The 16,157-nt window shown below is 37.1% G+C and overlaps 1 protein-coding gene across 9 annotated transcripts in view; it reads left to right on the top strand.

Moving 5' to 3' along the window:
• DMD (dystrophin) overlaps positions 1 to 16,157 on the top strand; it is a 1,178,400-nt gene that overhangs the window by 522,346 nt on the left and 639,897 nt on the right. For 8 of the 9 annotated variants that reach the window (XM_010394528.4, XM_019282745.3, XM_039551931.1 and 5 more), the window contains 5 exons: positions 1,474 to 1,644; positions 2,877 to 3,059; positions 4,623 to 4,757; positions 5,510 to 5,659; positions 15,232 to 15,393. In XM_010394528.4, coding sequence (XP_010392830.2) covers positions 1,474 to 1,644; positions 2,877 to 3,059; positions 4,623 to 4,757; positions 5,510 to 5,659; positions 15,232 to 15,393 — 801 coding nt within the window. Of the gene's footprint in view, positions 1 to 1,473; positions 1,645 to 2,876; positions 3,060 to 4,622; positions 4,758 to 5,509; positions 5,660 to 14,900; positions 15,099 to 15,231; positions 15,394 to 16,157 lie in introns of those variants that run through there. The other variant, XM_019282753.2, reaches the window with a different exon arrangement.

Below are 16,157 nucleotides of genomic sequence, written 5' to 3'. Positions count from 1 at the left end.
ATTCCATTTTTTTTTGTGATATTAATAAGTGGCATACTTTTGCACTTCTCTCACAGAAATTTCAAGTATTGCCTTACAAGTACAGAAGTCCGCCACAGTTTTATTCTGACTTCCCCAAAAATCTGCCTGCAATAATTTCATTCAATAAGAGGCACAGATTATTGCCTTTCAGTGGGCATTTCTAACAGAACTTCTTCAATCATAGCTATTGAAATACATGAGTAGTCAATACAAAAATGAGTCTCGTCTGTCCAGGTTTCCTGAAAATATTTGGAAAAGTCAGCTTGGGTTGATATACATGCAGTTAATATGACTGAGATATGTTAATTGGCAATTGTCATTGACAATTCAGATACTCTTTTCAGGTGGTGGGAGATTACCTTCTCTTCTGGTGCTGAGGCTGAGGAAGAGACAATTTTGCAGAGCCACATAAAATTCGGCTTTTATACTCACTGATTGTTGCTCTATTTTGTTCTGTAAAACAACATTTATGTAGAACAGCATTTATGTTAAACAGCCAGTCCTCAAGGATGAGTAACAAACCAATAAAAGTCAGAAATTAAGACCAAATACTAAGAAAATTTCTCCTGATACTGCTGAAAATAATGTTTACTGAAGCAGCACCACAGAGCAGGATATTGGAGCAATAAGCTCTGCAAGCCCAACTCTGAGAAATGGCATCAGTACAACTTCCTATTTTTGATGCAAACTTCTTAATACTATTGGAAGATAGATCAATCAGGGACAATTTTGATAGGTTAATGGACAATGAATAGAATCAGAGAATGGTTTTAGATGGAGGTAATCTCAAATATTATCTAGTTTTTGTTTTATACATGAGCTATATAACACAATTATATGATCCCCACTTAGTGATTAGGAAATGATTTAACAGTAGTATTTTTCCCTTTAAGATAAATAGTTTCTTCCAATAGGAGGTTGGGGTTTTTTTCCTTACCTATTTTTAGGATATTCACATTTCTGAGACATTCATTAATGACTTTATCAGCAGAAGGAAGATATGAATATTGCTTTATTCTCTAGTAAGTTGCATTCGAACTAGTTAGAAGGTCATCTGACTTCATAGCTCAAGAGGCTTTGGTTTCATCCTTGGATGCACTTTCAAAGTCTCCTGTGTTTATTCTTTTTACATCTCACAGAAAATAGTCCCTGGGAGATAGTTTTTTTTCCAGATTTTCTTTCTGATGACATGAGCATATGGTGTAGACTCTTGTTCTAGAATCATTACAAACTCATTCTGCACAGCCATGATTCGCTAAAAAAGGGTGTACACAAATCTAGTACTTTTTTGATTGTCTATTATTAATATCTACCTAATTACTTGTTAACATCTGCCTAATTTCAGCAATGTTATTATTATAGGATTTAATTTGATTATTTTCAGGCTAAAATATTGTCAGGTTTGTACAGTAGCTTTGCTTCAAGTACTATGTAATCTTTTCTTTCTTAAAGGCCTATGCTAAGAAGGCTGCATTAAAAGGTGGTTTGGATAAGACTGTGAGTCTCAGAAAGGATTTATCAGAGATGCATGAGTGGATAACACAAGCTGAGGAAGAATATCTGGAAAGAGATTTTGAGTATAAAACACCCGATGAGTTACAGAAAGCTGTTGAGGAACTGAAGGTAAAAGATTAATTAATTCCTTAAGCTGTGTTCAAAGTTTTTTTGAAGCTCTCATTGTAAAGAAAGGTCTACTCTTTCTTTTTAGAAAAGTGCCTTTTCAGATCTAGCAGCCTAAAGTTAAACGTAGCAGGTGGCTTGAAGTAATTTCTATTTGGAATATGCTAGGAGATATTTGATATTCCTCAACACCACACTGCTTTTTTTCCTCTTTGCTTTATTGGATATTTGATTTGGATGTACCTTCAACATTCTTTTTACTTAAGGAGTAATTCCTAAAAATTGGGCATTAGCAGCAGTAGAGTGAAATCAGTTTTATATCTTGTCTTTGCTTTAGAGTGAGCAGAAAAAAAAATAGGACTTTAGGGTGCATGTTGGTGTGTGCCATGTATGCATATTGTGTCTTTAATATAGGAGTATAGAAACAGCATATTTTGATTTCAATTAGTAAAGTTTCCTTCAGGTGGGATGAACATGGCCTCTGGACAAAAACACTAACTTGTGATACATGCTTAAATACACTTTTGCTGAGCCACTGGATGTGGGCTTAATTCTTATTTCAAAGGTGAATTGTTTGGTTTGTGCTATTCAGGAAGCCAGATAATAACGTGGTTGTCATTATATATATGGCTTTAACAATCTATCCAACACTTTGTTTTCAAACTCTTCATTTTCCATGGGTTTTTCCAGTGTTTGAGAGCTTCAGACCATGCAACTGATGGTCTCACTATTTACTGAAACAAATAATTTGCTGCCAGTCAGAATATGCATAATATATGGAAATTTATGGAACAACTTAATTGTAAGTGAGCTTGGGATTTTGCCGTTAAATCTGGGTACGTGGATTTGTAGCAAAACAGATTTTTTTTTTTTTTTTTTTTTTTGTCATTTGTGGTTCATAAGTTATGATGCTAAAAGTGTTTGGAGAATTTCCTGAGGGAAAAAAGTGCTGAAATGTTCCATTAGCCTGAGAGCTCCAGAACACTAGATGGCTGTGAGATGTTAAATTATATTGAGTATTGTGTATTGGCAACAAAATGAAGCAAAAGTTTTTTGGATGCATTCAAGATTATGTCAGAAAGTCGGGGAATTAAATGCTTCCTGTTGTATTTTGTTTTGTTGTAGTGTTGAGTTTTTTTCTCCCTCTAGGATTCTGTCAGAGAACACTGATAGTTATCAGAAATCAGTTTCCTTCTTAAACCAGGACTACAACTTCTCTTTTTTTTCCTTTCCAGAGAGCAAAGGAGGAAGCTCTGCAGAAAGAGGTGAAAGTAAAGCTTATTACAGATTCTGTGAATAATTTTATAGCAAAGGCTCCACCAGCAGCTCATGAGGCTTTGAAAAAGGAGCTTGATGTTCTAATTACCAGCTACCAGCAACTCTGCAGCAGACTGAATGGAAAGTGGAAGACTTTGGAGGTTTGATATCTTGTCAGTCGTTGTATTTATAGCCCTCCTAACTGCAAGAAGTAAGGTGGAGAGCACAGATATATCATCATATGGGATCGTGGGTAGCCCAAGGCTATCCTCGCATTATGAGCCATATACCAAATACCCCATGTTATGAGCCACACACAAAGTTATTTTGAGAATCATATCTGCTAGGGAGTTGTGTTACAAGAAAAGACTGAGACATGGCTCTTAGGTCAAAGATGGCAATGGTTGCCCAAGGTTTTATCCCTCCTGAGATCAAGCCAGGAATCTGGCTTTGTAGCAACCCTGTGATGTTCTCTTTATCAGCAACTCTGTGCTTCTCTCTTCCATGGCAAAGGATTTTGATTGAATGGCCCTGAAGCTGGTCAGGTGGTATTATCTCAGCATGGGAACAGCATTTGATCTTCTGGCAAACTGAATATTTCTCATGTATTTCAAGTTGACCCTGCCATTTCGGCCAACTCCATTGCTGATTCTTGCCATGGCACTGCTTTTATATTACACAGTAGTCACAGTGAATTAGGTGTGGTTTTTTTGTTGTGAATTTTGCAAGAGCTATATTTTGCTTATGAATAATTTGAAAGAGCTAACCTCATACAGCACAATAATATACCAGAGTAAAAATTATCTTGTCTGAATTTCACTGTGGAAAATTAGGTGTGTAGTCTAAACTGGTAATCTGTATTTACCCTGATCATTGATGATGTGTTGTTGCATGTTAATATCCCTCTATAACCCTCATTTGTTGTGAGAAAAGTTAGGTGAGATGAATTGCACTCTGGGAAGCTTGATCTGCCAAGAGTGTAATACATTTCAATAACATTAATAAGTTCTACTAATGAAAAAAAGGGTACAAAAAGATTATTTATGGAGAGTTTAAATGTTTTGTTTGTGTATATAATGCCATTTTTATCTGCTTATTTAAGCAGATATCTTCAGGCACTGTATAAATAAAATATTAGACAATAATTTAATTTCAGGAGAATAAGAACATTTTACAACATTATATTTAGTACTCTAGCACTTAAAAGGTACATAAATTGCACTAAATGCGGTTTAGAATTAATTTCCATAGAGATTTCAATCTGAATTCTTAAAAGCTGACATTTTATGAACATGTTATTTAAGCAATTAATATATAGAATATATAAGGAATCTAACTGCTTTTTATAATAAAGACATAAATTTCTAACATGGGTCTTTAAAAATTCTGCTCACTTTTATATTTATATTAAAAAAAACTTTACAGAAAACATATAAAGTGAATAGTAGATGAAAATGAAGATTCAAGTTGTGTTTTGCAGAAGTGTTCACTTTTTCATGTTATTTTCTGTGGTTTTTCTCTGTTTAATCAAAATGATGGTTTTCTTGTCTTTTATATTAATTTGGTTCATGTGAGTAGTGGGAAATAAAAATCAACTGTATTGTTCCATAAGCCTCAGATATCAACCATGTTGCTTAGGGGATAAGGCATGAATGTATTCAGTATTTTAATGAGTGAAATTTTTCAGTGAGATTTTCAATCTAAATAAACTTTTTCTTCATCAGGAGGTATGGGCATGTTGGCGTGAATTATTGTCGTATTTGGATGTAGAAAATAAATGGTTGAATGAGGTCGAACGGAAACTCAAAGCAACTGAAAATATCCAGGGAGGTGCAGAAGAGATTTCTGAGTCTTTAGATGTAAGTGCTAACTTAAATTACCAAATCACATGTATTGATAAATTGTAAATTCCATGTCATTCTAAACAAGCTGTGAATTAACATTACACAGGAGCAAATTTCAGAATATTTGTAAAGTCCTAAGTTCTCACTAGATTAAAGAAACGAGGTTTTGAATTCAAATCCAGCTAAATGAAACAGTAATTAAATGTGGTATGGCTGGTGTCATAGACAGTTTTGGTAATGATAAAATAAGCATTCTTAAAAAAAAATTACCTCAGTTCAGACAGTCAAAAAATGTTGTAGGCTTCAGAGAGGGCAAGTTTCCATCATAGAAGTGCAACTTTGTTTATTATTCTTTTTTATTCATAGAGCCTTTTAAATTTGTAGGAATTAATACTTTTAGTGCATCAAAATACAAAATATTGCATTGATAATTCATTCTTGATGTTGAATTTCATCAATTTAGATACTCAAGTGAGTTTTTTATATTAAAGTACAACTACTTTGACTGAATTCATTGGGCATAGCCCACATTTTTAAAATCAAGCAGTAAATTTATTGCTTTATGAAAAATCTTTGTGCTTGGTAATAAGTAGTACAGAACATTATTTATCAAGGCATGGAACATAAGTACTTCATCTTTTTTTCTCTATTTTTAATTTATATGAAACGTGATATTTCTTTCTTATATTTTTAAGGCAAATTGGGATTGCTCTGTAGAACCTTATTTACAAAAAGGAAAATAAACTACTTTTTTTGACTTTTTTCAGTCTCTGGAACGTTTAATGAGACATCCAGAAGATAACCGCAACCAGATTCGGGAACTGGCTCAGACTTTGACAGATGGTGGAATCTTGGATGAATTGATCAATGAGAAACTTGACAAGTTCAATACTCGATGGGAAGAACTTCAGCAGGAGGTATATTTAATGGTCTTCCCATTAAGTAGAGGACAATCTAACGCCACTTAAAAAATAAAAAAGTTATTTTGTTGGTACAGTTCCTGAACAGGTCACAAACAAAATTTTATGTTAGAAGTGGTTTCATGGGTGTGGTGGGCTAACTCCAGTAGGCAGCATAGGACCACAAGACTCCACATCTCCTGGTGCTTTGACAGAGATATAGAAAATGCAAAAGCAAGAAAACTCATGGATTGGGATTAGGACGATTTAATAAGTAAAAGGAAAAAAGGGTAAAAGCAAGTGATGCAGAAGAAATTACCCCCAGAAGACTAATACTCAACCAGTCCGTGTGGAATGACAACTTTGAAAACACTTTCCCCCACCTCTTCTTATTGTTGAGCATGACCCTGTGTGGTGCTTAGGTCAGCTGTCCTGGCTGTGTCTTTTCAAAGCCCCTTGCCCACCCCCAGCCTGCTCGCTGGAAGGGGCAGGGTGAGAAGGAGAAGTCCTGGGCACTGTAGAAGCCCTGCTAAGCAATGACTAAAAGATCCCTGTGTTATCAACACTGTTTTGGGCACCAATCCAAACCACTGAACCATACAGGCTGCAGTGGAAATTAACTCAGTCCCAGCCAAAACCAGTAAAATAGGTAACCCCAAAATTTCAAAACCATAGTGACCATCTAGTGGATTTAATCTTAAATTGAATACGTAGGATGTTTTCTCTGACAAAACTCTTAGCGAGAAGCAAATTATTTTAAAAATGAAATATGAGTAATATCTTTTACATGTATATTTTTCATTAAACAATAAGTGTACTTGTATCGATGAAAGATTTGAAAAGATGCTTCAATATAGAAACACATAACACAAAGAGAGCCAAATCTAGAAATATGCTATAAATATGAGGAAGACATCAGCTCAGTACTTGGTGAAGATCAGAAGTAGTTATTAGGGGAAGACCTAGCAAAGGACATAGATAGCCCCTTTATGACTGTAATCAGAACATGCTCAAAGATGACCTACAAAAACTGTCAAAAATTACTCGGTTACAAGGATATAAATGACGCACAAGTGCAGATTTTTGGAAAGCAGGTGTATTAGAAGGATGAAAATCTACATAACAATGAAAAGAATTTTACTTCTTTCGTGGTGCTTGAAATATACTTATTCTTGAAAACAGTGGAAGTAAACACACTACAATAAAAATTATGGGAGGGTCCTCAGCTGTTCTGAGAATAAACTTGAAGGATGGGGAGGGAAAGAGCCCAGTCGGGGAAAGAGCCTGGAGCACTGGAGCAGTGCAGGCATTCAGGTAATTCTGTGTAACTGGACAGTGTCATAACAGAAATGTAAATAGAAATTTTTGTATACCTGCTCTTTTTTTTTTTTTTTTTTTTTTTAAATAATCTCAATCCTGTGAGTTTATAAAAATATGTAGACTCTCTGGAATTCTACTTCTTTGTATTTGTCAATTTTTTACTGACTTGAAGGAGAAAACTAGGAACATACAGAAGGCTTCCAGGGTATGAGAACAAGACTTTCAAATAGTCTTTTTGAGTGATAGTTGAATACTATTCAGTCACCACTAATAGATATTAAATCAAAATTCATAAAACTTCAGGGATTTAGTGTGAAAAGCATATCATGAAGATGTTGTGTGAAATTCTGGAAATAATTTTGATGAGAATATAGGCAAATATATTAGAAATTTGCTCATTGCTCTCCAATTTCTTTCAAAGATAGGCAAATTGGGGTGGAGGGCTTCTTTAAAAGCTTCTTTGAAAGCTTGATCAGATGTTGAGTAGTTAAATACTAATGGTGAGATCTTACTCTGAAGTGGAAAAACATACTTTTTTTTTTTTTCATAGATTCCTGGTACTGAACTTTCTGTGCTGTTTGTGTAGTCTCTTGAAATTCAAGCAGCATTCTCCTTGTATAATATATATTGCAGGCACATAACACACACCAGCTCATGGTCAAGGTCACTTCTTCACTTGGCAGATTGGTAGTCCTAAAGTGGTGAAGTTATTTGTTTCTATTTGAATAATTGTGCTGGTAATTACCAAGACTATAAGCTCATGTGGGCAGAAACTGATTTGTGAAATATTTATTCACTACTAATAGAGCAACCAAACCAGCCACTTCCATATGAATGATGCTGCAAGACAATGCAGCTTTGCTGCTGAGATAGAGATTCATTTTTAAAGGCAGATAATGGCCTGTGTTTATATGCCTTATCTTCTTTAGCTAACAAAGGCCGAGTGTGTTTAGTTTACTTTTGAACATTTGGGGCTGGCTGATAAGCAAAGTATACCCTATCCTTACTTTTCAAGGACTGATTCACTTAAAACTCTATATACTGGATTTAGGAAACACTGAAGGATTTGAAGCTAATATTGCAAGCAACTATCATCCCTTGTAATGCTGAAAGTGATTTAAATCCTGTCCAGCAAACTTCAAAAATGACAATCGGATATTCTTGAGACTATGCTTGCAGAAAACTGTACAAAACATTATTGTTCACATGGACTTTACACTAGATTCAATTATTATTGTTGAGTCCTATCTCTTAATTCCTTTTAGGACTCCCGTGAAGATTACCTTTGGTTTCTTTCAAAGAGCACGCATTCATCATTTGACACAATTTTTCTGTTTTGGTCTCCTCTCCAGAGGAGAAAGAATATTTCACACCCAATCTCCACATGATTTCTGGCTGCCAAGAGGGCTGCTTTTACAAGTTCTGAGGCATTATCTGCCTGCAGTGATAACCTAAAAAGATAGAAAAATCTTTCCTGGTATGGTTTCCAGGTTTGGAAGTCAATTGATCAAAGCTGAATATCACTTAATGGATGGGAAGTCATATATTTCTAGGCATTTACTTGAAAAGTCAATTGATCAAAGCTGAATATCACTTAATGGCTGGGAGGTCATATATTTCTAGGCATTTACTTGAAAAGCACACTGCATAATATTACTAGAACTTGCAGAAGAATTAGTTCTAGGTTGGAGGGTCTTAAAAAATCATGGGTCCAAAGGTAATGTTTTGAATTTTAAAAAACATGTTTCTAATTTAGGTCTAATCACAAACATTAATCTACTCTGAGATTAAGCAAAGATTAACATGTTTGGAATTTGATGTGAGGGATACTGTTGGGGTCCCTTCCCCCCTGCCATGTAGTCCTGGGAGAGGGGCCCCAGGCGGGGAGACACGAGGTTTCCCTAGCCCCCGGTCAGCCTCATTCCCCCATGGTTGTTTTGTGTTCCCCTGCGCGGGCAAGGACCCTCAGGTCCCGTGATTGAGCAGTTCCTCGGCAGAGCTCCGGCCACACGGCTGGAGAAATAAACATCTCTGAAACATCTATCAAGAATCGGTCCATATATATTTCTTTTCCACGGGACTCCTTGGTTGATACATCGTGTTACAGTATCTGCACTGTAACAAATGGTGCATAATGCGAGCAGAATGATCCCTGATCCCTAAGCGACTGATGTGTGAGTAAACTCTAGAAATTCTGGATTTCTCTTCTTGTTTTGTTTTGCTGTTCCATCTCTAAACTATGGAGGAACCGTGGAAAGACTTTTGGCTCTCCGAGCCGCATAGGGACATTTATCTTAAACTTGAAAAGATTCTTGAACAACGATTTGTAAATTTTAGCTTAATTCAAGCTCAAAAGGAACTGAAACACGTCCTGGCATGGTTGTTTAAGAACTTTTTCTATGTTTCTTGGGATGTGATTGTTACCAAAGACTTTTGGAATACCGTTTGCACACAGTTAATTTCTGAGTCAAAATATATGCCGATGGAAGAATATTTTCATGAATATTATTTAATTACCGAGACTGTTGAGCAATGTCAGCTGTGTCTTGACGAAGGGAGGCCTGCCTCAGAGACCGTGCGACCGCGGCCATGTGGACCGAGCCCTCTCTGATCAGCAGTGAGGCAGTTCCCACGTGTGGGCGGAACAGCGTGAGCTGCAGTGTTGGCCACGGAGCGAGCCGCAGCAGGAGCGGGGTGACCCAGCGGTGCCCACCTGGCCCTGCGCAGCGCGTGGTGGAGCGAGCCCCGTGAACGCCCAACCGAGAGGAGCAGCGCGCGGGCGGTGGCTGGCGGCGGTGAAGCGGAGCCGCGCCCAGCCAAGATGCGCGCTGGAGCAGGGTGCAGGGGGGTCATCGCTCGGGGGCCCGGCCGAAACATGGGCGCGGGGCCGCGCAGAGCCCAGACACGCACCAGAGCAGCGCCGCTCGGAGAATGCGGAGCAGCCGCAACGCGGGGGCCCGGCCGAGACATTGGAGTCAGCGAGGCAGCAGCCACGCAGGACCGGCACCCATGACGAACACGCAAGCACGTGATAGGAGAAGTTGTAGCAACGAAAATCACAGGAACTGTGAAATGGTACAATGTAAAAAACAACTATGGATTTATAACACAAGATGATACAGGGGAAGATTTATTCATCCATAGAACTGCCATTAAAAGGAATAACCCTAGAAATTACCTGCAAAGTGTAGGAGATGGGGAAGTTGTACAATTTGATATAGTGCAAGGAAAGAAGGGTTTACAAGCAGCAAATGTTACTGGGCCTGGAGGTATTCCAGTCAAAGGCAGCCGTTATGCACAAAATTATAAACAATATCCATCCCAGCAACTTCCCTACCCGCAACCTACTTTCCCCTTTTACCCTATACCCAATATAAACCCTTTCCTAAGTTTACCCCATCCCCAGTTTATTCCTAATCCATTTTTCACCTCATGTCTTCCCTATACAATTCCCTTTCCTTACAACTCCTCTCCGATGCCAAGGGGGTAATGAAAAGGGGGAGGGAAGAAATTAAACCCTCTCCTGCCTCAGTTTCCCCACAAAGCATTCCCGGAGAGTCCTGTCTCCCTTCTGTCAGCCTTAAGATGTTCTAGAGAATCTGTTTGGACATTTAAAGACTCAGGAGGGTGGCTTGTCTTGTTTTGAAACTGTTCTTGTTATGTTTATCCAGTTTTTTTTAATGTTAAGTTCTAAATCTCTTCTTGTTAAAAATAAACGGGTGAAATGTCGGGGTCTCCTCCCCTGCCATGTAGCCCTGGGAGAGGGGCCCTGAGGGGAGGCACGGGGTTTCCCTGCCCCTGGTCAGCCTCGTTCCCCCTTGGTTGTTTTGTGTTCCCCTGCACGGGCAAGGACCCTCAGGTCCCGTGATTGCAGCAGTTCCTCAGCAGAGCCCCGGCCATGTGGCTGGAGAAATAAACATCTTTCTGAAACATCTATCAAGAATCGGTCCATAGATATCTCTTTTCCATGGGCCTCCTTGTTTGATACGCGTGTTACAGTATCTGCACTGTAACAGGGTACAGAGAATTTGTGACATATCTCAGTCACAATCATTATCACACCAAGAGTCAGGTTAAATTTTAAAGTAATTTAAGCAAGTTAAGAAGGAATTTTAAAGCTTCCTAACTTTTTAACTTTGCCTGTGGCAACGTTTCTCAATAATACAAGTGTATAACCGAGCCACAAAAAAACCCCAAAAAGCTAAGATTTCTGCCTTTCTTAACAGACCCTTTTCCACGAGCTGTAACTTATAAGCTAATTAATGAACTGAACTCTGCATTTTAAATAAATACACCCTGCAGTAAAAGTGCTGTAATTTTCAAAAGCTTTTGTGCTATTATTCTCCCACAGCCCAACTACTAAGTACTGCCTTGACGCTATTTGGTTTTAACCGTAAAACTCTAAGCAACATCTTAGTAACTGCATGTGTGACTGATGTCATTAAACAGATGAAATGTCTTATTTAGTCAAAAAAGTGGTAATATCTATAAATACAACTTTATAACATTCAACATCAAGGAATTAACTATGGTCCTTTCCCTTAATATTACATTTTATATGGGTAATATGCAATGTTGCTATTTCCTGCATTTACCATTGGCTTTTGGTAGATTGTAAACAGATTTGTGCAGAACATCATATCATAAAAAGTATTATGTTTATCATAAACCCACTAAAAATCTATAAAAACCCTGTAGAGACTTAAAAATTTATTCCATAAATATTTTTTTTTGTTTCTCTTTCATTCTGATAGTGCCTAACAGCAGATTTTTTTTTTTTTCTTTGAATTAGTTTTCCTTGACAGCTGTCAACATTTCGCTGGCTCAGAAATAATTAAAGAGTTGGTTGTTTTCCTGAGATTTTCTGTTTAGAAATTAACTGTCAGCTACTTCTCTTCAGAGACCAAAGCCTTCAGCTATATTGACTATGATCTGATAGCAAAGCTGGAGCTTCTTGTTATCTTCTCAGACCCACACTGCAGTGTTAAGCCATCTAGATTTTTTCACAATGAAATAGAAACCCCATAATATTTCAGGAAACAAGCAAATGAATCAAACAAGACATCATAAATTAAAATATTTTTATACCATAGATACATAAAATTTCAGCTCTCAGCTCTCACATGTCTTTAAAAAATAGGCATATATAGATTTTCACACAGACAGACATGGGTTGTAAGGACAAATTTGAAATTCGGCTTCAGAGACGTAAGTGTGTAGTATCACTACTCCTTTTTGTAAAGCATTCTAATGCTTATGTCCACCAACAACTCTTTTCTATGGAAAGAGAAGAAGAAGACTTCTCAATATTGTGGCATTCCCCTTGACTGAATTAGGAAAATATTCTGCAATGCCAGTGGTAGTACCAGGGACCTACTTAGTGAAAAAGATTAAATTTTTGAATCAATTGTTGCTTATTGTAGAAATATGTTATATTACATGAGTGTATCGTACCTTTTATAAGATTATTGTAAAGATTTTCATTTACATTTGGTGTGGGAATTCAACAGGGTCAGCTAGGGGCTTGACTTTAGGTGAACATGCAGGACAGGGTTTCCAGTAAGCAATACAGACAAAAAAATTAAGATAGCACCCATTTATATCTGAGAAAATCATCACAACTCTGGAGGTACTATTTCCCAACATTCAGCTGTGTGGCTCTTCTCCCATTGCCAAAATAATTCCTCTCTTTTACTGCTGCATTAATGTCTTGGTCTTACATCATCCATTCATTCACTTAAACTGTTCACAGTTTTGGGAAAAGATGTACTTTCAGCTCACTTGGAAGAGGCAAAATGTCACACAGATTCTCAGGCTGTAATCAAATTCTCTCTGAGGACAATGAAAGGGGAATTTTTTGTCATTGTGTATGTGTTGTGTGCACATAAAGACATCACAAGCATGAATATGTATTTATCTGACTTTATATTTGCTTGAAATACAAATGTAAAAATTCAGTCACTCAGGCAACGATTTGTTGTAATTTTTCCTTAAGCTAATCTGCTATAATATTTGATCAACAAGTTTAGGAATCTTTTAATTTTTCCAGTTGTATTCTAAAATGGGATGTTGATATACATAGTTTCTGATTATATCAGCACAAAGATGACAATTTTTCGATCACTGCTTATTTTTTGTAGTGTTTTAGGCTTTGGGAATTTGCGTGCATTCTGCTACTTCATTGCATGCATGCAGTCTGCTTCTAAGGCTGGCAGCAAATGTATCTGTACTTAAACAAGTCCCTAATTCCAAATATTTGACAGAGGTTCAGAGTTTCAGGTGTTGCTATAAAACTAGTTTTTCAGATAAGACTAAATTTAATATTGAATTCTCTAGGAAGTGCAGACACTTTTTTGGATGACTCATAAGAGTGGAACTTTATTAGTGTCTTATTTTAAATGGTGAGCTTTCCTGTACAGAAGGACATGGAGCGTGTGTTAGTCCTAAACAGTTAACCACAGAGATCAGTTAAGGCAGGGGGGTTCTTCCATGGTTCTTCCAAGCTTCCAGGAGGATGACCTTACCCATTAGATGTAGAAAGCTACTTATCCTGTTTCTGATCTAATGTGTCTTTCAATCTACCCTATAGTGACGCAAATGGATTGATAGTCTATATCTTAGCCAGGCTTACAAATCAGTAGTAAGTAGTGCCAAGGTAGATGGAAGCTGTGGTTTTTAAATTCAGCTGTTGTTTTTAAACTCACTGCTTTGAACAGGCTGAGAAGATTTTTACATTAAAATCTGCAGTCAGATGAACATAAAAGTAATTTAGGTAGCAAGCCTTAGTAATGTAGTAGGGTAATAATACCTTGGTGGTTTAGGTGCTCCCATTAACACTGACAGCATGAGTCTGATATGTAAAGCTGCTCAGTTCCATGGAAGGTTCCTGGAACTGGCAGTGATACAAGATTATCTGATCAGTTGTTTTGAAATAGCACAAAGCAGCTTACAAAAACAAATATAGAAAATACTGGTTGGATCCCTATCCTTTAACTAAGTCAAACAGCTAGCAAGAAGGCTCACAAGAAATAATCTTTTTCATTTGTTATATGTGAAGCTCTGTAAGAATCTGAGAGCTCCATGAAGAAGGTATGGATATATCAAATATTCTCACTGAATTGCTGAGAGATATTTTTGTTCAAGGCAAGAGTGTTGTAATGGGTATGAAATAAAATTAAAGTATGGCTGACTTACCAGAGAGAAAACGTGTGATTTGACTTGAAAAATGGTAGGATACCTAGCAATGTTATTTAAAGGGTGCTTGCTTTCACTTTTGATTAATGTCAAAGAAAGTTAGTCACCTTATCCTGTGATCAGCAATATGGCTGGGCTTGTACACAGAAAAACTCTGTTGAATTTGAAGTTGTTGGTAACTATTGTGTGCTTTGTATAAAGCAGAAACTCTGCCAGGCAGTAGCTGGGGTCCAAGTAAAATATGAGTCTGCAGGTAGACACAATGACAGATGGAAGAATGTACTGGGTTATTTATTACCCGATAAATGCCTTATTAAAGTGTTGCAAATAATATTTAAAGCTGACTCATTTATGTGAAGTGTTTAATATAAGCGTGTTCTAAGGACAAATTGGATGGAGAATTTATTGCCCTCATTTTTTAAACCATAAACTGAACTCCTTTGAAAGGAAAACATCCTTCTCCAAAAAGGGTCATGTAAAAAGCCACGGTGGCACTGCTGGGGGACTAGAAGCAAGATTCAACTTTTTAGGTTTTTTTTTTCCCCACATTACAGAAAAAGTAGGCATTGTCTCTTCCAAACAGCTATTTATGCTTCATCTAAGAGAAATCCAGCTCAAGAGAGTTGTTATCCCTCTCGCTTACTGAGGTGGATTGCCTTGGATAGGATTGTGATGACAGTAACCCTGTTCTCAGTAAACAAAGTCTCTTGAATTATATAATAAGATCAGCAGGACCTCTCTGCCTCAGAAAGACAGCACTGTCAGAATGCTTTGATGATGCAGCTTTGCCATCTTGCACTCTGAATAGAAATCCTCAGTTTACACATTGGTTTTTTGGGATCCTTCATTTTTTAGAACTTGTCTGTGGATCTGGGTGTTGTTTGTTTCTTACCGAGAAAAGCGAATGGGTGGCAAAAAGATGCGCAATTTATCCTACAAAAAGGTGGATGAGCACAAGTCAGGAGTCCTGTGTCTGATTCCTTGCCTGAATTTTTTGGGGAAAAAAAAATGTGTGGAAAAAAATTTATTATATGCATTGTTACTGTGAATGCTGATAACGTTATCATTGTTTTTAGGCCGTGAGAAGACAGAAAAGTCTTGAACAGAGTATTCAATCTGCACAGGAGACTGACAAAACACTGCGCTTGATCCAGGAGTCTCTGGCTGTTATTGACAAACAGTTAACAGCCTACACTGCAGACAGAGTGGATGCAGCACAGGTCCCTCAGGAAGCACAGGTAAGTTATACACGTTGAGCTCATGTGTTTACTAGTTTTCTTAATCAACCAAAGAGTGTTTGGTTGTCCCTCGGCCTCTCATTAAAGAGGATTTGCAACGTGATCAGCATGAAAGTGCAAGTAAATTTTGTGTAGGATTACTTTGAGAAGTTTAAGCTACTTTCCTATTAAAGTCATATTTTCCTTCTGATTTATATTATATACCAGTCCAAAAGATGTAAAAAGCTATAACTATCATGGAAGACTATGCAGTAATTTTAAAATAACAAGGTTAGGCAATGTGAGTCTTTAAAATCCAGCTCCTGTCATAGAAAGAGGAAACTCATCCTCACTACTCTTGGATGGCTCTTTTGCAAAGTTGATTATGTGGCCTAAGGTTTGTTACTAAATTATTGAAACATAGACCACATTGTTCATTATTTCATCATGTGCACATCAATGTACTTATATTTAAACTTTCACAGCTCACATAAGTTCTGTGGAAAAAGCTTTTTCCAATCTTTACACATGGTTTATTGAGCCTTTGAAATAAAAATGTACATCTAATTATCATGTTTACTCTTTCATTCTTTCTTCTGTAAAGTCTACTTTCCTGCAGCATTGAGGGTAAGAATATGAATGAAATGAAACCAAACATCTGTGCAATAAAACTATTAACACTCTACAATATTATATACCTCAACTTTTCTGTTAAATTCATCTAAATTTAGGCAGTCATATTATGAAAGTAAACAAACAGGGAAAAAAACTGTGGGGAAGTTGAA

This window comes from Corvus cornix, chromosome 1 (genome assembly GCF_000738735.6).
Source record: "Corvus cornix cornix isolate S_Up_H32 chromosome 1, ASM73873v5, whole genome shotgun sequence".
Taxonomy (NCBI): domain Eukaryota; kingdom Metazoa; phylum Chordata; class Aves; order Passeriformes; family Corvidae; genus Corvus; species Corvus cornix.
The sequence above is the reverse complement of the archived record's forward strand: the minus strand, read 5'-3'. Positions and strand labels throughout refer to the sequence as shown.